Source organism: Salvelinus sp. IW2-2015, linkage group LG4q.1:29, assembly GCF_002910315.2.
Source record: "Salvelinus sp. IW2-2015 linkage group LG4q.1:29, ASM291031v2, whole genome shotgun sequence".
NCBI lineage: Eukaryota > Metazoa > Chordata > Actinopteri > Salmoniformes > Salmonidae > Salvelinus > Salvelinus sp. IW2-2015.
This window is the reverse complement of record NC_036842.1, coordinates 79,689,535-79,711,802: the sequence shown is the minus strand read 5'-3', so window position 1 is coordinate 79,711,802 and position 22,268 is coordinate 79,689,535. Positions and strand designations below refer to the sequence as shown.

The 22,268-nt window shown below is 44.1% G+C and overlaps 2 protein-coding genes across 2 annotated transcripts in view; one reads left to right on the top strand and one right to left on the bottom strand.

Annotated features, from left to right (window-relative positions):
• Nucleotides 1-6,960: 6,960 nt before the first annotated feature.
• LOC111962596 (thromboxane-A synthase-like) lies at nucleotides 6,961-16,025 on the top strand. The gene is made up of 5 exons (XM_070439836.1): nucleotides 6,961-7,020; nucleotides 11,991-12,078; nucleotides 12,415-12,604; nucleotides 12,850-13,012; nucleotides 13,320-16,025. The coding sequence occupies exons 1-5, from the start codon at nucleotides 6,961-6,963 to the stop codon at nucleotides 13,431-13,433; spliced, it is 615 nt and encodes a 204-aa protein (XP_070295937.1). The 3' UTR covers nucleotides 13,434-16,025.
• Nucleotides 15,262-22,268, bottom strand: part of LOC111962592 (protein mono-ADP-ribosyltransferase PARP12-like) — a 47,034-nt gene continuing 40,027 nt past the window's right edge. The window contains exons 11-12 of the mRNA XM_023985770.2: nucleotides 19,496-19,647; nucleotides 15,262-19,393 (exon numbers count right to left, since the gene is read on the bottom strand). Coding sequence (XP_023841538.1) covers nucleotides 19,137-19,393; nucleotides 19,496-19,647 — 409 coding nt within the window. The 3' untranslated portion in view covers nucleotides 15,262-19,136. The remainder of the gene's footprint in view (nucleotides 19,394-19,495; nucleotides 19,648-22,268) is intronic.

Sequence of the window (22,268 nt, the reverse complement as noted above, 5' to 3'; positions counted from 1 at the left end):
TGAATAACACATTTTGTGCTTAATTCCTGCTGATTTTACAGTATTTTTTTATATATATTATTTTTTACAAAAAGAGAGAATCACTTGCGGTACACAAGTTGCCGTCTGTAGCAGACCCCTGCTGTAGATGATAGGGGATGAAACAGCAGGCTTTATGACGACCTTCGCCTCCCTCCTATCACGACCTTGGGGCCCCAACTGCTGCTCTGCCCTTTAGAACACTGATCGGTGTCCTACAGGAAGAGCCGGCCCTCGCATGGGGAGGGCCTCAAAATATGGGTCTGAAAGGTTCTGAAGTAAGCACAGGTTGAAAGGGTCTCAAAGTACATTTTTGCTGGACCTATCAATGGAAGAGTGCTGCCATTGTTTTCAAAAACGCATCTTTTGACCAATAATGTTACTTGGGTAGATAATCATCTAAGAAAACCAAAGGTCCAAACATCAAGTCTCTATCATAATCCGTTCAAAATGTTTTGTGGTTTTTACCCTTGTAGGATGGTCAAAATTAGAGCGACTAAGTTGATGGAGGCTTAGAAAAGAAGTGGTAAAAAAATCTGGAAAACAGCATTGTGTCAGCTGTGCTGGATGCTGTGTGAGAATTAAGGCTACCTGACAGGCTTACCATTGAACTCGTCATCTCTCTTCTCAAATCCGGAGGACATAAAACAATATAGGAGATGAGATAGATATCCATTTTGAGACATGACATGTAGTATTTTCATATTTTAGTATACACTGTCCATATTAATGCGAAGTTCATGTTCTTTTTGAAGACATCTCACAAAAACAAGTGTATCTCTGTGAAATGTCAATAGAGCACCGCAAGCTTTTTATTTTCAAATCCTTTTACGTTTCATTCAGCTCGTGTCATGCTAATTTAGCTTTAGTGACTCGCAGAAACAACTTGGAAAAGGACGATCACAACATTTAAAATCCTCAAACGTTCCGGCCAAAAGGCTGCACCGCTCCTTCAACAGAGCTTGGTGCTTATTAGGTTACAAAATCCAACTTTTTGGATATAGTGTTAATGATATGTTAGAGAAAGACCCTACTGAATGATTCAGAACATGAAGAATCATATTTGTCTTGGTAAAATGTATTTTATAATGTATTTTACAACATAAGGAAGTGAAATGTTTCGGTCTTATTTAGCAACATTTGAAATTGTGTTTTTTGCATAGGCTAAAAGTAGAGAGACAGAGCTAGAAAATAGTACATAATACACTGCAGTTGAGGAYCAAATAGGAAAGTAACTGAAAGTTGAAAAACTTGAAGCCACACTTTTGAGAAAATGGCCCTTGAATGTTTTTTGTATACTTACTGGTGAGCTCRTCTTTGTCTACACCCATTCAGCATCGTTCATACCTTCCTAAGCCTTTGCCCCTCCCATCTCTTTAAATATTAAATTGTGAGACCATGTGCTAAACAGATTGAGTAGTTTAGTAAACAACCAAAGATTTAAAGACTAAAAGTGGTACAATTAGTAGCCTACAATAATCTAGTCCTTATATATCCTATATCTTATATCCTATATCCTAATCTGACTTTGGTACAGATCATGTTGTTCTTCACATTAGTCTCTGGTAAACACACACTATATCAAATAAGATCTATTTGTCACATGCACAGGATACAGAAGGTGTAAACGGTACTGTGAAATGGTTACTTGCATAGTAGCAATATCAAAAACAGAAAGTGTTCAGATAAAAAAATGTTAAWAAATATTTTATAATTATTAGATGACGCTTACCCGACACACTTGTCTAAATTAATGGGCCATGTGAAGGAAATGCTATAACCACTCCCCAGCCACATCTAGCTAAGTGGATGGGTRACTATTGTCTAGACATGTACACATGTTCATGAAATACAATAGATGGCCAGGGCGGCCTAGTGGTTAGAGTGTTGGGGTAGACTAGTGGCCTAGTGGCCTAGAGCGTTGGACTAGTAACCGAAAAGTTGCAAGTTCGAATCCCAGAGCTGACAAGGTACAAATCTGTTGTTCTGCCTCTGAACAAGGCAGTTAACCCCCTGTTCCTAGGCCTTTATTGAAAATAAGAATTTGTTCTTAACTGACTTGCCCAGTTAAATAAAGGTTAAAAAAATAATAATTTAAAAAATCATCGCCAGACACACTTGGCTAACTTGATGGGTCATGTAATCGTCTGGCTAAGTCTTTTGGGTCATGTAATCGTCTGGCGGAGTCTTTTGTTTAGGCATGTAGCTAGCTAACTAAACAATGAACCAGCATAATCCCAACTCATACTACTGACAATACAAACATTGTCGTAGCTGTAGTATTAATCTGCAGGTAGCTAAKGAGCTAACCAACTAGGTTCAATGTTAGCTAGCTAACATTAGGCTATAACTAATAATGCAAATGGATTTCTGGTTTGAATAATATTACCACACAGATCATACACGTAACATTAGCTAGCGAGCCAGCAATCTAACATTCGCTAGCTAGCTAACAGTACGCTTTAACTTGCAATGAAAACGACTTTCTGACAAAATTAGAAACTTATATCTGAAAATGGAGCTAGACTCTTATCCGTATACATGGATGAAGGCTTCACGGTAGACCGGAAACATTTAACTCTGTTTTGTTTGTAGCTACATCTTGTTTGGCCAGCGCTGTGTCAAGTCATTCCGGTTCAGACTGACCGTGGCATGTGCAGAAAGTAGCCCATCCAACTGATATGTCGATAGCGCCTGCTAAATTCAAGACATCAATGTTGTTGAGAAAAGTTTCAAAACTTTTTTAGTTCTCGATGGCTAACGTTATATCTTTCAAAAACAGCGTAATAGAAAGGACTATCAACACATACTGAGCAGCTCACGCTATAGACAGAAGGATGCTACATGGCAGACCAATCCAAACTCCTCTCCCAGCATGTCCAGCCCAGCCATTATCTCAGCCAATCATCGCTATCGGGCTTTTCCTGTGGCTAAACCAACTATGCTCGTAATTTAACAACTATTTCTATTTACAGATGGAATACAAGTTTGTTATTAAAGCACATGAAATTTCACATGTACCAGTCTGCATTTCTTTACATTGAAATGCCTCTCCTGATGTGCAACAATTTCCTGAAACGAGTCACGAATGTCATCACCAAAGTGTGTTTTCACCCATTCTGGGCAGAGTGGCTGGGCACCCTACAATGTATGAAATCTAATTTTATTTGTCACATGCTTCATAAACAACAGGAAAATCTATGGCTAACAGTGAAATGCTTACTTATGGGCAACTTCCAACAATTCTGAGAAAAATATAGAAAAATAATAACACAAAAAAGAAACACACAATGAGTAACGATAACATCGCTAAATACACGGGGTACCAGTAKCGAGTCAATGTGRAGGGGTATGAGGTAATTGAGGTAGATATGTATAGTGCCTTCAGAAAGTATTCATACCCCTTGACTTATTCCACATTTTGTTGTGTTACAGCCTGAATTCAAAATGGATTCAATTGTTTTTTCCCTCACTCATCTACCCACGATACTCCATAATGACAAAGTGAAAACATGTTTTTAGATTTTTTTGCAAAAGTATAGAAAATTAAATACAGATCTCTCATTTACGTACATAAGTATTCACACCCCTGAGTCAATCAATACACGTTAGAATCACATTTGGCTGGGATTACAGCTGAGAGTCTTACTGGGTAAGTCTAAGGGCTTTGCACACCTGGATTGTACAATATTTGCACATTGTTCTTAAGAATTCTTCAAGCTTTGTCAAGTTGGTTGTTGATCATTGCTAGATGGCCATTTTCACGTCTTGCCATAGATTTTCAAGCCAATATAAGTCAAAGCTGTAACTAGGCCACCCAGGAACATTCAACGTTATCTTGGTAAACAACTCCAGTGTATATTTGGCCTTGTGTTTTAAGTTATTGTCCTGCTGAAAGGTACATTTGTCTCCCAGTGTCTGGTGGAAAGCAGACTGAACCAAATTTTCCTCTTAGATTTTGCCTGTGCTTAGCTCTATTCCATTTKTTTTTATCCTGTTAAACACTTATTGCACACATAGTYAWTCGTTCAGAACTGCTGGTGCTCTCATGKATGGTTCAGTGTTGCTTGTCTCGAAGCGAGCATAGAAGGCTTTGAGCTCGTTTGGTAGGCTCACGTCAATGGGCAGCCCGCTGCTGGGTTTCCCTTTGTAATCTGTGATAGTTTGCAAACCCTGCCACATCCAACGAGCGTCAGAGCCGACGTAGTATGATTCGATCTTAGTCCTGTATTGACGATTTGCCTGTTTGATGGCTAGTCGGAGGTCATAGTGGGATTTATTATAAGCATTCAGATTAGTGTCCCACTCCTTGAAACAGTTGGTGCAGAAATCCTTTGGTTGTGCAAACCCACAAACTTATCAGCTGTCTGGGTGGCTGGTCTCAGATGATCCCGTGAAAAAGCCGGATGTGGAGGTCCTGGGCTGGTGTGGTTACACGTGGCCTGGGGTTGTGAGGCCAGTTGGACGTACTGACAAATTCTCTAAAATGATGTTGAAGCGGCTTATGGTAGAGAAATTAACATTCAATTCTCTGGCAACAGCTTTGGTGGACATTCCTGCCAATTGCCAATTGCACGTGCCAATTGCACGATCCCTCAAAATTTTAGACATCTGTGTCATTGTGTTGTTTGACAAAACTGCACATTTTAGAGTGGCCTTTTTTGTCCCCAGCACAAGGTGCACCTGTGTAATGATCATGCTGTTTAATCAGCTTCTTGATATGCCACACCGGTCAGGTGGATGGATTATCTTGGCAAAGGAGAAATGCTCACTAACAGGGATGTAAACAAATTTGTGTACAACAGAAATAAGCTTTTTGTGCTTATGGACAATTTCTGGGATCTTTTATTTCAGCTCTTGAAACATGGGACCAACACTTGACATGTTCCATTTATATTTTTGTTCAGTGCATATTCAGTCAATAAAAATCAAGTTCCATTTAAGATAAATTTATTGAAACCGTAATATCAACAGGTTATATTACATTGTGGAACACAATCTCTAAAAAGGCAGTAACCTCAGCAGTGGCGCTTGTAGAAAACTATAGCTGTGCAATGGCATAGCCTTGTTTTATTAATTTAGCATACAAGGCGCTCTTATTTCCTGAGGCCTTATCACAGACAAGACACACCTATTTCAAAATAAAAAATTTAGCAGTGTGAAGTGATGCGCATCTCGTGCCCAGAACAGATATTTTCAAAGAGTGATCATTTGAAACGGGGCTCAATTTGGCCAAAATCAAACCAAAATCAATATACAGACATTGGATTTAGTTTATTCTGCCTGTTCTTTGTAATTTTCTAAATGGATGAACAATTCCACATTGAACACTGCATGGGGATGAATTATAGCCARATCTGTTTGGTGAGTAGGCATATGATTCTGATGAAAATGCCCTCTTTGTCTTTATCAAACTAATGTTTTTGCATATTTTCAGTGTGGAACCTATGTTTAGGTGGGTTATAAGCTAACCAATTCTAAATGGCCCTAGGAGATCGCAAAGTAGCTTAAAGCAGGTTTCCCAAACTCAGTCATGGGGCCCATTTTGGTTTTTGCCCTAGCACTACACAGCTGATTAAAATAATCAAAGCTTGATGAGTTGGCTATTTGAATAATCTGTGTAGTGCCAGGGCAAAAACCAAAACGTGCACCCAGTGGGGGCCAGTTTGGGAAACCCTGGCTTAAAAGGATACTTTGGGATATTGGCAATGAGCCCCCAGAGTCCGACGAACTTGTGGATACCATTTTTATTTCTCTGCGAGCAGTTTGAAGGAAGTTGCTAACTAGCACTAGCGCAATTGCTAACTAATGTTAGCGCAATGACTGGAAGTCTATGGGTATCTGCTAGCACGCTAACAGATACACATAGGCTTCCAGTCATTGTGCTAACACTAGTTAGCATTGGCTCGCACAACAACCTCTAACTTCCTTTTTACTGGACACAAAGACTTAAAAATGGTATCTACAAGTCCATCTGACTCTGGGGAAGTAGACTAACTATTGGATATAAGAGCAACGTCAACTCACCAACATTACGACCAGGAATACGACTTTCCCGAAGCGGATCCTCTGTTTGGCCCACCACCCAGGACAATGGATCGGATCCCAGCCGGCAACCCAAAACAACGGTGCCGCAGACGGAGCGGTCTTCTGGTCAGGATCCATAGACGGGCACATCGCGCACCGCTCCCGAGCATACTACTCGCCAATGTCCAGTCTCTTGACAACAAGGTAGACGAAATCCGAGCAAGGGTTGCCTTCCAGAGAGACATCAGAGACTGTAACGTTCTTTGTTTCACAGAAACATGGCTCACTCGAGACGGGCTATCGGAGTCGGTACAGCCAGCTGGTTTCTTCACACATCGCGCCGACAGAAACAAGCATCTCTCTGGTAAGAAGAAGGGCGGKMGTGTGTGTCTTATGATTAACGAGACGTGGTGTGATCATAACAACATACAGGAACTCAAGTCCTTTTGTTCACCTGACTTAGAATTCCTCACAATCAAATGCCGACCGCATTATCTACCAAGAGAATTCTCTTCGGTCATAATCACAGTCGTGTATATTTCCCCCCAAGCAGACGCATTGACGGCCCTGAACGAACTTCATTGGACTCTATGTAAACTGGAAACCACATATCCTGAGGCTGCATTTATTGTAGCTGGGGATTTTAACAAGGCTAATGTGAAAACAAGGCTCCCTAAATTTTATCAGCATATCGATTGCGCGACCCGGGCCGGCTAAACCCTGGATCATTGTTATTCTTACTTCTGCGACGCATATAAGGCCCTCCCCCACCCTCCTTTCGGAAAAGCTGACCACGACAAAATTTTGTTGCTCCCAGCCTAAAGACAGAAACTAAAACAGGAAGCATCCGTGCTCAGGTCTGTTCAACGCAGGTCCGACAAATCGGATTCCACGCTTCAAGATTGCTTCGATCACATGGACTGGGATATGTTCCGCATAGCGTCYAACAACAACATTGATGAATACGCTGATTCGGTGAGCGAGTTTKTTAGCAAGTACATCGGTGATGTTGTACCCACAGCGTCTATTAAAACATTCCCCAACCAGAAACCGTGGATTGATGGCATCCTTCACGCAAAACTGAAAGCGCGAACCACTGCTTTAAATCAGAGTAAGGTGACTGGAAACATGACCGAATARAAACAGTGTAGCTATTCCCTCCGCAAGGCAATCAAACAAACTAAGCGTCAGTATAGATACAAAGTAGAGTCGCAATTCAATGGCTCAGACATGAGAGGTATATGTTCAGGGTCTACAGTCAATTACGGACTACAAAATAAAAACCAGCCCCGTCGTGGACCACGATGTCTTGCTCCCAGACAAACTAAACAACTTCTTAGCTCGCTTTGAGGACAATACAGTGCCACTGACACGGCCCGCTACCAAAACCTGCGGGCTCTCCTTCACTGCAGCCAACGTGAGTAAAACATTTAAACGTGTTAACCCTTGCAAGGCTGCAGGCCCAGACGGCATCCCCAGCCGCGTCCTCAGAGCATGCGCAGACCAGCTGGCTGGTGTGTTTACGGACATATTCAATCAATCCTTATCCCAGTCTGCTGTTCCCACATGCTTCAAGAGGGCCACCATTGTTCCTGTTCCCAAGAAGGCTAAGGTAACTGAGCTAAATGACTACCGCCCCGTAGCACTCACCTTCATCATCATGAAGTGCTTTGAGAGACTAGTCAAGGACCATATCACCTCCACCCTACCTGACACCCTAGACCCACTCCAATTTGCTTACCGCCCCAATAGGTCCACAGATGACGCAATCGCAATCACACTGCCCTAACACATCTGGACAAGAGGAATTCCTATGTAAGAATGCTGTTCATCGACRACAGCTCAGCATTTAACACCATATTACCCTCCAAACTCGTCATTAAGCTCGAGACCCTGGGTCTCGAGCCAGCCCTGTGCAACTGGGTCCTGGACTTCCTGATGGGCCGCCCCCAGGTGGTGAGGGTAGGTAACAACATCTCCACCCCGCTGATCCCCAGCACTGGGGCCCCACAAGGTTGCATTCTCAGCCCTCTCCTGTACTCCCTGTTCACCCATGACTGCGTGGCCATGCACGCCTCCAACTCAATCATCAAGTTTGCAGACGACACTACAGTGGTAGGCTTGATTACCAACAACGACAAGACGGCCTACAGGGAGGAGGTGAGGGCACTCGGAGTGTGGTGTCAGGAAAATAACCTCACACTCAATGTCAACAAAACAAAGGAGATGATCGTGGACTTCAGGAAACAGCAGAGGGAGCAGCCCCCTATCCACATCGACGGGACAGCAGTGGAGAGGGTGGAAAGTTTTAAGTTCCTCGGCGTACACATCACGGACAAACTGAAATGGTCCACCCACACAGACAGTGTGGTGAAGAAGAAGAAGGCGTAGCAGCGCCTCTTCAACCTCAGGATGCTGAAGAAATTTGGCGTGTCACCAAAAACACTCACAAACTTTTACAGATGCACAATCGAGAGCATCCTGTCGGGCTGTATCACCGCCTGGTATGGCAACTGCTCCGCTCACAACCGTAAGGCTCTCCAGAGGGTAGTGAGGTCTGTACAACGCCTCACCGGTGGCAAACTACCTGCCCTCCAGGACACCTACACCACCCGATGTCACAGGAAGGTCAAAAAGATCATCAAGGACAACAACCACCCGAGCCACTGCCTGTTCACCCCACTATAATCCAGAAGCGAGGTCAGTACAGGTGCATCAAAGCTGGGACCGAGAGACCTGAAAAACAGCTTCTATCTCAAGGCCATCAGACTGTTAAACAGCCATCACTAACACTGAGTGGCTGCTGCCAACATACTGACTCAAATCTCTAGCCACTTTAKTAATMYAAAAWTMGATGTAATAAATGTATCACTAGRCACTTTAAACAATGCCACTTTATATAATGTTTACATACCCTACATTACTCATCTCATATGTATATACTGTACTCTATACCATCTACTGCATCTTGCCTATGCCGTTCGGCCATCACTCATTCATATATTTTTATGTACATATTCTTATTCATTCCTTTACACTTGTGTGTARAAGGTAGTTGTTGTGAAATTGTTAAGTTAGATTACTTGTTAGATATTACTGCATGGTCGGAACTAGAAGCACAAGCATTTCGCTACACTTGCATTAACATCTGCATGTAACAAATAACATTTGATTTGATTTAAAGGGCCTCATTGCCAAAATCTCGAAGTTAAGCGGAAAATAGATGAGACACAATTATTCCATAACTGCAGCTCGTTGTTGGAACACATATTTTCCTACTTCAATCAATCAGTCCATTTTGAATTTGTTATAAATCCATTTGGCAAGGAATGTAGCTTGTTTAGCCCATCAGATATGTTTTATAGGCTTTCATTTCTGTAGGCCTAACGGGAGCTTGTGTGCACACGCTTAGCATGCGTGTGTGGAGGTAGTGCAATTGAATGAGAGAGGGGAAAGGGAATTTTGGGAGAACGGTGTGATGCTTGTTTTTTTTGTTTTTTTTTGCAGTATTTGAATTTCTCTGGTTAAAGATAAAGCATTGACATCTGTTTGAGTACTCATGTCCATCCCTAGGTACTTCCCGAGTGTTTGCTTGTAAGCAGGAATCAGGAGGATAGTTATGGTCAGATTTGCCAAAGGGAGGGCGAGGGAGAGCTTTGTATGTGTTTCTGTGTGGAGTAAAGGTGATCTAGTTCTCTAGTTACACAGGTGACATGCTGTTACAAATGAGGTCAAGTTTCCCTGTAATAAAATCACTGTCCACGAGAAGCGCTGTTTCTGGATGAGCATTTTCTTGTTTGCTTATGGCCATATACAGCTTGTTGAGTGTTGTCTTAGTGCCAGCATCGGTTTGTGGTGGTAAATAGACAGCTAGTATGGTATGCAGCTTATCATGAGGTATTCTAACTCAGGTGAGCCAAACTTGATACTTCCTTGACATTAGAGATCATGCGCCAGCTGTTGTTAACAAAGACACACCCCTCCACCTCTTATCTTACCCGAGGCTGCCTTCTGATCTTGACGATGCATGGAAAAGACAACGAAATGTATATTATCCATGTCCTTGTTCAGCTACGACTCCCGAGAAACATAGGATATTATAGTTCTTTAAGTCCCGTTGATAGGATAGTCTCGGACGGAGCTCGCCAGTTTGTTCTCTAGTGATTGCACGTTCACCCACAAAACAGAGGGCAATGACGGTCTAGATGCTCGCCGACATAGTCTTATCATGACGCCGCTTCACTTGTACCACATGTAGATGCAGCCAAGCGGACATCAAACCAACTCAGGTGCTTAAGGGGGTCTTAGGAGGATATCTAAAGGTGGGGAGCCTCACCACACACTCCAGGCCCCCTGTGCCCTCTGGTGGCCCCTAGGACAGGCGACAGACAGAGCGGGCTCCTCTCCACCCAGTCCCTCCATCCATTAGCCACTCCAGAGCCCTCGGTTATTACTGTCTGACCTCACACTGTGACTGGGAGGGGGGAATTCCAAACTGTGATCGCTGTAAGGTCAGGTTGGTCAGGTCAGTCAATCKTATTCCTCTGTTATAGAACACTGCTCATCAGCAGCTTTCCTGTGTATTATAACCCACATTCATTAGGTAGCAAATGGCAGAATACGGGGAGGGACAAGATGAACTTGACCAATAAGAAACACTTTTTTGTTTTCTGTTGCAAAATGTTTTTCTAGAGTGTACACTAAATGTAGCACATTTCCAAATCTTGATGAAGATGTTGCTGTGCCATCCCTCAGTGAAAGGGAGTGTGTTTTTTCTAGGTCTCTGTGTGCCGTTGGATAAACAATGGGCTTAATTTGATGACTAAAGGGCTGAGACATGCTAAACACTGATATCTGATGTACCTCACAACATTGTGCCCTGTCACGCCCTGTGGTGCAGAACCAGGGTGTTTGATGCACACGCACACAGACYGACAGACACACCACACAGACGGATAGACATACACACACAGACACACACTGGGGCCAATGTGTTCCCGATTAACTTGTTGAATCAGCTTTGTTAAACTGCCCCGCAGGATTTGGATAAGTGATTGTCATTGAATCTGCATAATTAGGAAATCATGGCGTCGGAATACAAATGCTCCAACTAACTCTCAACTCCACAGACGCTCCCTCTCCCCTGGCCTTGCAGTAAACCAAGCATGAATAATCATTAGGTACACCGACACTACAGGCGGAAATAACACTGTCGCTGCATGCTACATATTTCATCCACAGTCTGGCAGAGAGTGTTGTGGTACTAGGCTACAGACACATTGAAAAGCCCTCTCTCTCTCTCTCTCTCTCTCAAGCCCATCTTACACAACAGGTCTGGCAGCTAGCGGCGGTTAGGCTTTTTCAGGGGAGCAGAGAGCAGTGTTAGCTCTTAGCGCTCATTAGGGACATGTCATTCCCCTGGGGAACTGTGTGGCGGCCAATGAGAAGTGACAGGAAGGCCAGACAATGGAGCCCCGTCTTTACAGCCTCTGCAATTGTCCCCAGACACACATACACTCTTCACACATGGCAGTGACTGGCCCTCTAACCACCGAACCACACACACATGTACAAGCATGCACACACACATTGAGCACAACAMCAGTGTTTTAGGGACAGCGGGGTGTTTGTTCAGCGTAGTTATTGTTTAACAATGTTAATGTCGACTCAGTCACTCTCAACATCCATACATTCATCTAGGATGTAGTTAATCTTTGTGGTTTGTTTGGTGCAGTAACAAACACCAAACTCTTACATTCTCAGCCATGCTCTCCAAATAAACTCATAGCCATAGCATAGTTTTGAATAACATGTGTTGCTGCGCTCTGCTGGCATCAGTATGAATTGCACTTTGCTCCTTTTCTTGATTTTTTTGGTGTAAAATGTGCTTTCAGTATTGACTGATAGTATATGAATGCAGGATTGTGTTATTTTCTCTGTTGTAGGATTCACCAGATTACACTAATGTCCAGGAGCTGAAATATCTTGACATGGTCATATCAGAAGCTCTGCGCCTCTACCCGCCTGGTTTAGGTAAGAGCCTTATAGTATTGATAATATTGACATTAGAATGATTCACAAGACAACTCTCTTATGTACTGTATATGGCCATGTTTGGGCTTCCAAGTGGCGAAGCGGTCTGAGGCACTGCATCTAAGTGCTAGAGGTGTCACTACAGACCATGGTTATATTCTGTATCACAACCGTCCGTGATTGGGAGTCCCATAGGGCGGCGCACAATCGGCCCAGCGTCATCCGGGTTAGGGCTTGGTCAGGGTAGGCCGTCATTGTAAATAAGAATTTGTTCTTAACTGACTTGCCTAGTTAAATAAAGGTTAAATAAAATAAATGTCCCCCATGTTTCCATAGTTCATCATTTCATTATGTGCATTGTGGAAACTGAGCAACCATTTTGTTTCAGGTTTGCCCGTGACGTTGACGAGGACTGCATGGTGAATGGACAGTTCCTACCCAAGGGAGCCACTCTGGAGATCCCTGCAGGCTATCTGCACTATGATCCAGAGTACTGGCCCGAGCCAGAGAAGTTCATCCCTGAGAGGTAGGCGGCAGTCAGTCTACTGTAGCTCAGTAATTAGGTTCCATTTCTATCGGTCTACCATAGAGAAGTCCCAGCACAGCTACATTGTTACACAGCACAGCTACAGTACACTGTCACTGCCTCACATTATGTTAATGTTCTGTACAACATGGAGTGACAACATTGACACGTGATAATACAACACAGAAGTATAGTATCAGATTGTATTCCATACTGACCACTGAGGTCTCTACTCTGCCATTCAGATTCACAGTGGAGGCCAAGGCCAGCAGACACCCGTTTGTGTACCTGCCGTTTGGGGCGGGGCCCCGCAGCTGTGTCGGCATGAGGCTGGCCCAGCTGGAGATCAAGATGGCCCTGGTGCATGTCTTCAGGAAGTTCAACATTGTGGCCTGCACAGACACCAAGGTGGGTTAAACCTCTGAGTCCATATTCTCTAAAGAGTCTTAGAGTAGGAGTGCTGATCTAGGATCAGGTCACCCCTGTCCATATAAGCATATTGATCTATGATCTAAAAAGCAAAACTGATCCTAGATCACCATTCATACTGATACGCTTTATGAATACGGGCCCATATTTCTTATTTTGGCACTTATCCCAACCTCCATTTGTAAAGGTCATAATACGATTGAAAATACAGAGTCACATGTATACAACCCAGTCTATGCTGTATCCTAGCTCTTTAACATGTTGCTCTTCTACATGTATGTTGTAGGTTCCTCTGGAGTTGAAGTCTCACACCACTCTCGGACCCAAGAATGGCATCTATGTGACAATCACTAAAAGAGAGATAGAGGGAGAACCAGCGAATCCCCCTGCAGAAGAATAGCTCTGTTCTGTATCTGCTCTCTAGAACGTAGTGTGATTTCTATGAAACAGATACATTATCCATCCAGTGACTGCTTATTTTAAGGCTAAACATAAAGTAACATTAACCTAGCCTGGTCCCAGATCTGTTTGTGCTGTCTTGCTAACTTCTATGGTTATTGTCACACTTTTGGCGCTCCCTTTACATAAGAGAGTTGGCAATAAAGCACAAACAGATCTGAGTCCAGGCTAGCATTAACCTCTTCTTTAACTTAAACATCTAAAAGTATTTGGTTAAATGTACTTAAGTATCAAAAGTAAAACATTTCAAATTCCTTATATTAAGCAAACCAGACGGTACCATTTTTATTTTACTTTGAAAAATTATGGATAGACAGGGACACATTCCAACACGCAGACATCATTTACAAATTAAGCATGTGTGTTTAGTGAGTCCGCCAGATCAGAGGCAGTAGGCATGTCCATGAATTGCACTATTTTCCTGTTCTGCTAAGCATTCAAAATGTAACAAGTACTTTTGGGTGTCAGGGAAAATGTGTGGAGTAAAAAGTACATTATTAAAAGTAAAAGTTGTCAAAAATAAGTCTAGTAATAAGTACAGATACCCCCAAAAACTACTTCAGTAGTACTTTAAAGTATTTTTACTTAAGTACTTTATGCAACTGCTTCCATGGTAAATGACAATTTGCACAGAAAAAGTGAGGTTGGGCCAGGGGCAGCTCACCTTTTTAATCAGCCAGTGTACTGAATGGAGGTCAAGCCCTCCAAGAGGCCCCTGCCAATGGCACAATGATCGCCACGGTGATTCTGCAGAACTAGAGAGAGGGGGAGGAGAAGCATGCTGGGGAAACTGTGAGCTGATGGGAGGGGGAAGACTGGCAAAACTCTTCTTATAACAAAATAACAACATTCCTTGACATCTGTATAAATTCATATTGATATCCATTGTTACTGAATAGTCACTGCAGGACTGCATTAAAGGGAAGGATCAATTCAAAGTATAARGTATGTTAGAACATGCCCATGAACTATTAAAGGGATAGTTCACCCAAATTACAAAATTATATAATATTGGTTTTCCTGTAAGCAGTCTATGGATAAGACAGCGATCCATGCTTTAGTTTGGTTTACCTGTCCACTGTCTCCAAATGCTATGCAATTACCTTGTCCATAGACTTTTTACAGGGTAAAGTAATCCGAATGTTTTTGTCATTTGGATGGACTATCKCTTTAAGGATTGGTATTGTCTCTCCCAACAGCTCTGACTGGAAAGTGAGTCTTTGCAACTATCCATCATAACAGTGTAGGCATTGACTAAATGTTATAGGACCCCCCCTGACAGATTTCCAAATCTTTCATCTTTAAAATGCAGCTATGATTTACATGAAGGTAATACTCTTAAGATCYTGACTCGATGAGAGCGGAAAGCAATATCAGCTCACTCCATTTCTCATTGCCTCTTAAGTTGAAAAGCTCTGATGTTACTGTGTATGATTTCTTTAAGCTTGACTGTATAGACTTTATACCAATGGGATGGTATTAATTGTGTTGATTTGGAGTGTTGCTCTGCAATTTGATGTTTCATATTCATTAAATGTGAAATTAATAATCAAAATCAGGGAAAGATGTTATCAATATACATTCTGAAATATTCCATTTTAATTGAAAGGAATAATGATGACATGCTATGAAAGAGTAAACGCAACGGTGGACTAAATGCTGAAATGGAAAAAAATCTCTCACAATCATTCAGAATGTGTAACATTTAATAGTTCATGTTTTATCTATTTAGCGTCTGATTTCTTGAATGTTGTCAATGAGGAAGAAACTGAGTAAAGAGCCATTTTATTGCAGTGTAACAATTTCCATGTGTACATAAATATAGAAGACCCAATGACCATTAAATAAAAACCTACCCGTGTTCTAGCGGTTACAGGGCCGTAGACCCTGGCACACATATACTGTGTGGGCATGGGTTCAAATCTGACCCAGTGCCCTTCTGACTCACATCTCTCTCCTTCATTTCCTGTGTTCTCACCATTGTTCCATCAACCAATAACATATGTAAGGAGTGGGATTGCCACATGCCTTAAAAAAATGAAATATATAAAAAGAGGTCGATCCTCTGGAACCGTTGTGCCATGTGTTATGTTATGCATGACTTATATAAAAGGAAAGTAAAACACCTTAGGGCTGGGTCAATTCCATTCGCCGAAGTTCAGCGCTATAGCGTGATTTAAATATAAAGGTCATTTCTGATTAAGCCGGCATATGCAGCATTTACTGTGAATGCAAATCAAATGTTATTGATCACATACACATGGTTAGCAGATGTTATTGTGAGTGTAGCGAAATGCTTGTGCTTCTAGGTTCGACAGTGCAGTAATATCTAACAAGTAATCTAACAATTCCACAACAACTACCTAATACACACAAATCTAAAGGGATGGATTAAGAAATATATACACATACAAATATATGGCTGAGCGATGACCGAGCGGCATAGGCAAGATGCAATAGATGGTATAAAATACAGTATATACATATATGAGTAATGCAAGATATGTAAACATTAAAGTGGCATTAATAATGACTAGTGATCCATTTATTAAAGAGGCCAATGTTTTCAAGTCTGTATGTAGGCAGCAGCCTCTGTGTTAGTGATGGCTGTTTAACAGTCTGATGGCCCAGCTTTGATGCACCTATACTGARCTTGCCTTCTGGATGGTAGCGGGGTGAACAGGCAGCGGTGCGGGTGGTTGTTGTCCTTGATTATCTTTTTGGCCTTTCTSTGACATCGGGTGCTGTAGGTGTCCTGGAGGGCAGGTAGTTTGCCCCRGGTGATACGTTGTGCAGACCGCACCACCCTCTGGAGAGCCCTGCGGTTGTGGGCGGWGCAGTTGCCATACAAGGTGGTGATACAGCCCAACAGGATGCTCTCAATTGTGCATCTGTAAAAGTMTGTGAGGGTCTTAGGTGACAAGCCAAATTTATRCAGCCTCCTGAGGTTGAAGAGGCGTGTTGCGCCTTCTTCACCACACTGTGTGGGTGMACCATTTCAGTTTGTCAGTGATGAGTACGCAGAGGAACTTAAAACMTTCCACTTTCTACACTGCTGTCCCGTCGATGTGGATAGGGGGGTGCTCCCTCTGCTGTTTCCTGAAATCCATGATCATCTACTTTGTTATGTTGACATTGAGTGAGAGGTTGCTTTCCTGACACCACACTCCGAGTGCCCTCACCTCCTCCCTGTAGGCTGTCTCGTAGTTGTTGGTAATCAAGCCCACTACTGTCGTGTCGTCTGCAAACTTGATTGAGTTGAAGGCGAGCATGGCCACGCAGTCATGGGTGAACAGGGAGTACAGGAGGGGGCTGAGCACGCACCCTTATTGGGCCCCAGTGTTGAGGATCAGTGAAGTGGAGATGTTGTTTCCTACCTTCACCACCTGGGGMCGGCCCGTCAGGAAGTCCAGGACCCAATTGCACAGGGCGGGGTTGAGACCCAGGGCCTCAAGCTTAATGATGAGCTTGGAGGGTACTATGGTGTTGAATGCTGAGCTGTAGTCAATGAACAGCATTCTTACATAGGTATTCCTCTTGTCCAGTTGGGATAGGGCAGTGTGCAGTGTGATGGCGATTGCATCTTCTGTGGACCTATTGGGGCGGTATGCAAATTGAAGTGGATTTAGGGTGGCAGGTAAGGTGGAGGTGATATGATCCTTGACTAGGCTCTAAAAGCACTTCATGACAACAGAAGTGAGTGCTATGGGGCGGTAGTCATTTAGTTAATTTAGCTTTGCCTTCTTGGGTACAGGAACAATGGTGGCCCTCTTGAAGCATGTGGGGACAGCAGACTGGGATAAGGAGATTCAATATGTCCGTAAACACATCAGCAAGCTGGTCTGCGCATGCTCTGAGGATGCGGCTAGGGATGCCGTCTGGGCCGGCAGCCCTGCGAGGGTTAACACGTTTAAATGTCTTACTCACATCGGCCACGGAGAAGGAGAGGGGGAGCCCGCAGTCCTTGGTAGCGGGCKGCGTCGGTGGCATGGTATCATCCTCAAAGCGGGCAAAGGTGTTTAGTTTGTTTTGGGAGCAAGACGGTGTCCATGACYTGGCTGGTTTTCTTTTTGTGGTCCATGATTGCCTGTAGACCCTGCCACATACATCTCGTGTCTGAGCCGTTGAATTGCGACTCCACTTTGTACCTATACCGACATTTCGCTTGTTTGATTATCTTGCGGAGGGAATAACTACACTGTTTGTAATCTGCCATATTCCCAGTCATCTTTTCATGGTTAACTGCGGTGGTTCYCGCTTTTAGTTTTGCACAAATGCCACCATCTATCCACGGTTTCTGGTTAGGGTAGGTTTTAATAGTCACAGTGGGTACAACATGCACTTCCTTATAAACTCACTCACCGAATAAATTMATATTATTCTGAGGCTGCACCGAACATTTCCCAGTCCACGTGATCAAAACAATCTTGAAGCGTGGATTCCTGAGTGGTCAGACCAGGGTTGAATAGTTCTCGTCACGCATACATCCTGCCTATAGGACGGGAGGAGCAAAATGGAGTCATGTTCAGATTTGCCGAAGGGAGGGCCTTGTATGCATCGCGGAAGTTAAGAGTAGCAGTGACCCAGTGTATTGCCCACACGAGTGCTACAATCAATATGCTGATAGAATTTAAGTAGCCTTGTTCTCATTTGCTTTGTTAAAATCCCCAGCTACAATAAATGCAGCCTCAGGATACATGGTTTCCAGTTTGCATATAGTCCAGTGAAGTTCCTTGAGGTCCGTTGTGGTATCAGCTTGAGGGAGGATATACACGGCTGTGACAATAACCGACGAGAATTCTCTTGGGAGATAAGATGGTCAGCATTTGATTGTGAGGAATTCTGGGTCAGGTGAACAAAAGAACTTGAGTTCCTGTATGTTGTTACAATTACATCATGAAACATACAGCCCCGCCCTTCTTCCCTGAGAGATGTTTATTTCTGTCGGCACGGCATAAAGAATCCCGGTGGCTGTACTGACTCCAACATATCCCGAGAGAGCCATGTTTCCGTGGAACAGTATGTTACAATCCATGATGTCTCTCTGGAAAACAACCCTTGCCCTAATTTTGTCTACCTTGTTATCTAGAGACTGGACATTGGCGAATAATATACTCGGAAGCAGTGGGTGGTGTGCAAGCCTCCAAAGTCTGACCAGGAGGRCGRTCCGTCTACCTCTGAGGCAACGTTATTTTGGGTCGGTCTCTGGGATCAGATCAAATGCCCTAGGTGGTGGTGTGAACAAAGGATCCGCTTCGGGAAAGTCGTATTCCTGGTCGTAATGTTGGTACGTTGACGTCGCTCTGATATCCAATAGTTCTTCCCGGCTGTATGTAATAACACTTAAGATTTTCTGGGCTAACAATGTAAGAAATAACACATAAAAAGATACGGACTAGAAGCGACTGTGAGCGTGGGAACATTGCCTTTAAATTTCAATCATGCTATAGCACTGAACTTTGGCGATATGCATTAAATAATTATAATAACAAAAAAATAACAAAACCTAGCCCCAATTCAATAAATCACTAYCCCCATTTCAATAAATAACAGAAATACAGTAGGTAGAACATGTGAGGACTGTTAGCAAGTCACAAAATATCAGTTGTCTTCAGTMGAAGATTGGTATGGACCCCTGTGGATTTTAGGAGTACTCAATTAGGTATTCAGGATAAATCTGCTGTTTCTCAAACACAACAAAAATGGATGGGTTGTTTTCTGAGTTGACACAGCTGTCGTAGAGGACCTTGCTGGTGCTTTTCTGAGGTGGACGACGGTATGTTTTACACCCATTGYTGAACTCTCCAACCAAGACCAGAGCCACAAACATAATCTTCTTGCTATTGCTCTGAGATCTTATGTACGCGTTAGAGTAAGAGGCATCTCTAGCAAAGTAGCTCCCTGGAAAATAACAACAACAGCGTGTTAGAGACAAATGTTTCAAAAGTCTAGCAGAAACATTTGCTTTTATGTGACTTGATATAGCAATAGAGAGAGATTCACCTAGGCCATAAAGTGTTCCATTGACACCGCAGGTCCTCCAGTCAAAGTTCTGTTCACAGATGACATCTATGATAGAGTGATCTGTGCCGTGGAACAATTCTCTCTCATCAACCGGTTTCCCGCCATTCTTCTTCATCATCTGTTCCTTCTGCCTAACCCCAAGCACACAAAACAATACATTAAAAGGGATAGTTCAGCAAATTTACATATTAAGATATGTTTCCTTACCTTGAACACAATGGATGGACAAGGAGTGGCTGCAATCCATGGACAAGGAGTGGCTGCAATCCATACATTTGGTTTTGTTAAAACTAGCCACTGCAAACACATGCTTATACAGTAAAACGTCAAAGATACGAACCTCAAAAGTTGCAGACTGACCGGTCAACAAACAGGAAATATCAAACAGGGACATTAATTAAATTTAGCAAGTTTGAAATCTCATGCCTAAATATTCTCTTAGCCCTTTACACTGGTTGGAATTGGCCTATATGGATAGGGCTAAATGTAAATGTGTCTTACAGAAGAAATATGAAAAGCATATGTATAACCATGGTAGCAATTTAAAGACAACAGTTTGGAGTTGATGGGAAAATTATTAGACCAAAAGGTCAAGACACAACAGGGTGGCAGGTAGCCTCGAGGTTAGCATGTTGGGCCAGTAACCAAATGGTTGCTGATTTGATTAATCGGAGAAAACAAAATAAAAATCTATAGCTGTTAAGTGACCAAGGCACTTAACCCTAATTTCTCCAGGGGCGCTGTACAATGGTGACCCTGGCCATGACTCCACTCCCTACGGGTGTCTCAGGGGGAGTTTGGATATGTAAAAATAAACACTTGTGTGTAACAGGACAAATAAGCWCCCCCCACGCCCAAATTATTATTGACAGTTCACAAGACTGAAAACAAACATTACACTGGATTTTACATTTGGTGTACTTTTCGCTGCAAATACTTTGCACTTACATTCAGTAACATAATAATATTCCTGGGAAATGTGGGGTAAGTGCAAACTGTAACGGTCCTGACCTGTTTTATGTTGTTTTTGTATTGTGTTTAGGTCAGGGCATGTGTTTTGGGTGGGCAGTCTATGTTATCTGTTTCTATGTTGGTTGTGGTTGCCTGGTATGGCTCTTAATTAGAGGCAGGGTGTTTGCGTTCTCCTCTAATTAAGAGTCATATTTAGGTAGGGTGTTCTCACTGTTTGTTTGTGGGTGATTGTCTCCTGTGTCGTCGTATGTATGTTACCATACGGGACTGTTTGGCTGTTCGTTTATTTTGATGTCGTCTGTTTCCTGTCCGTGAGTTTACGTTTAGTTATGTAAGTTTATGTTCAGGTTTTGTCAACGTCGTTTTCTTGTTTTGTTTATTTGAAAGTGTTTTGTTTCGTGTTGCCGTCGTGTTAAATAAAAAGATGGCTTATTTCCCGAATGCTGCATTTTGGTCTGATGATCCTTCTCTCCTCTCCTCGTCGAGGATGAGGAGAGCGACAGCCCTTACAGAATCACCCACCACGCTAAGACCAAGCGGCAAGGGAATGCTCAACAGAGCAACAAGGACTTCTGGACTTGGGAGGAGATCCTGGACGGTAGAGGACCCTGGGCTCAGCCAGGGGAATATCGCCGTCCCAAGGCGGAGTTGGAAGCAGCGAAGGCTGAGAGGCGCTGGTATGAGGAGGCAGCGCGGCGACGCGGTTGGGAGCCCGTGAGTCAGACCCAAAAATTTCTTGGGGGGGGCACACGAGGAGTGTGGCAAAGCCGGGTAGGATACCTGAGCCAACTCCCCGTGCTTACCGTGGAAGGTAGAAGGCGTCGTACTGGTAAACACCGTGTTATGCGATAAAGCGCACGGTGTCCCCAGTACGCGTGCTTAGCCCAGTGCGGGCTATTCACCTTGCCGCACTGGGAGGGCTAAGTTGGCATCGAGCCGGATGTCATGAAGCCGGCCCAACGCATCTGGCCACCAGTGCGCTCCTCGGGCCGGCGTACATGGCACCAGCCTTACAGGTGGTGTCCCCGGTTCGCCTGCATAGCCCAGTGCGGGCTATTCCACCTCGCCGCACTGGCAGGGCTACGGGGACCATTCAACCTGGTAAGGTTGGGGAGGCTCGGTGCTCAAGAGCACGTGTCCTCCTTCACGGTCCGGTATACCCGGTGCCACCTCCATGTACCAGTCCTCCGGTGGCAGCCCCCCGTACCAGGCTGTCTCTCCGGGTTCTCTTCCAGCTGTTTCCTCCTCTCCAGCGCAGCCAGTGCCTATACCACGCACCAGGCTGTCTCTCCGTCTCCTTCCTACAGGTGTGCCCGTCTGCCCAGCGGCGCCTGAGCTGCCGTCTGCCCAGCGGCGCCTGAGCTGCCCGTCTGCCCAGCGGCGCCTGAACTGCCGTCTGCCCACGGCGCCTGAACTGCCCGTCTGCCCAGCGGCGCCTGAGCTGCCCGTCTGCCATGAGCCTGCAAAGCTGCCCGTCTGCCATGAGCCTGCAAAGCTGCCGTCTGCCATGAGCCTACAGAGCCTTCCGCCAGACCGGATCAGCCGGAGCCTTCCGACCAGACCGGATCGCCAGAGCCTTCCGCCAGACCGGATCAGCCAGAGCCTTCCGCCAGACCGGATCAGCCAGAGCCTTCCGCCAGACCGGATCAGCCAGAGCCTTCCGCCAGACCGGATCAGCCAGAGCCTTCCGCCAGACCGGATCAGCCAGAGCTTCCGACCAGACCGGATCAGCCAGAGCCGTCCAGCCAGGACCAGCCAAGAGCCGTTCCTAGCCAGGACC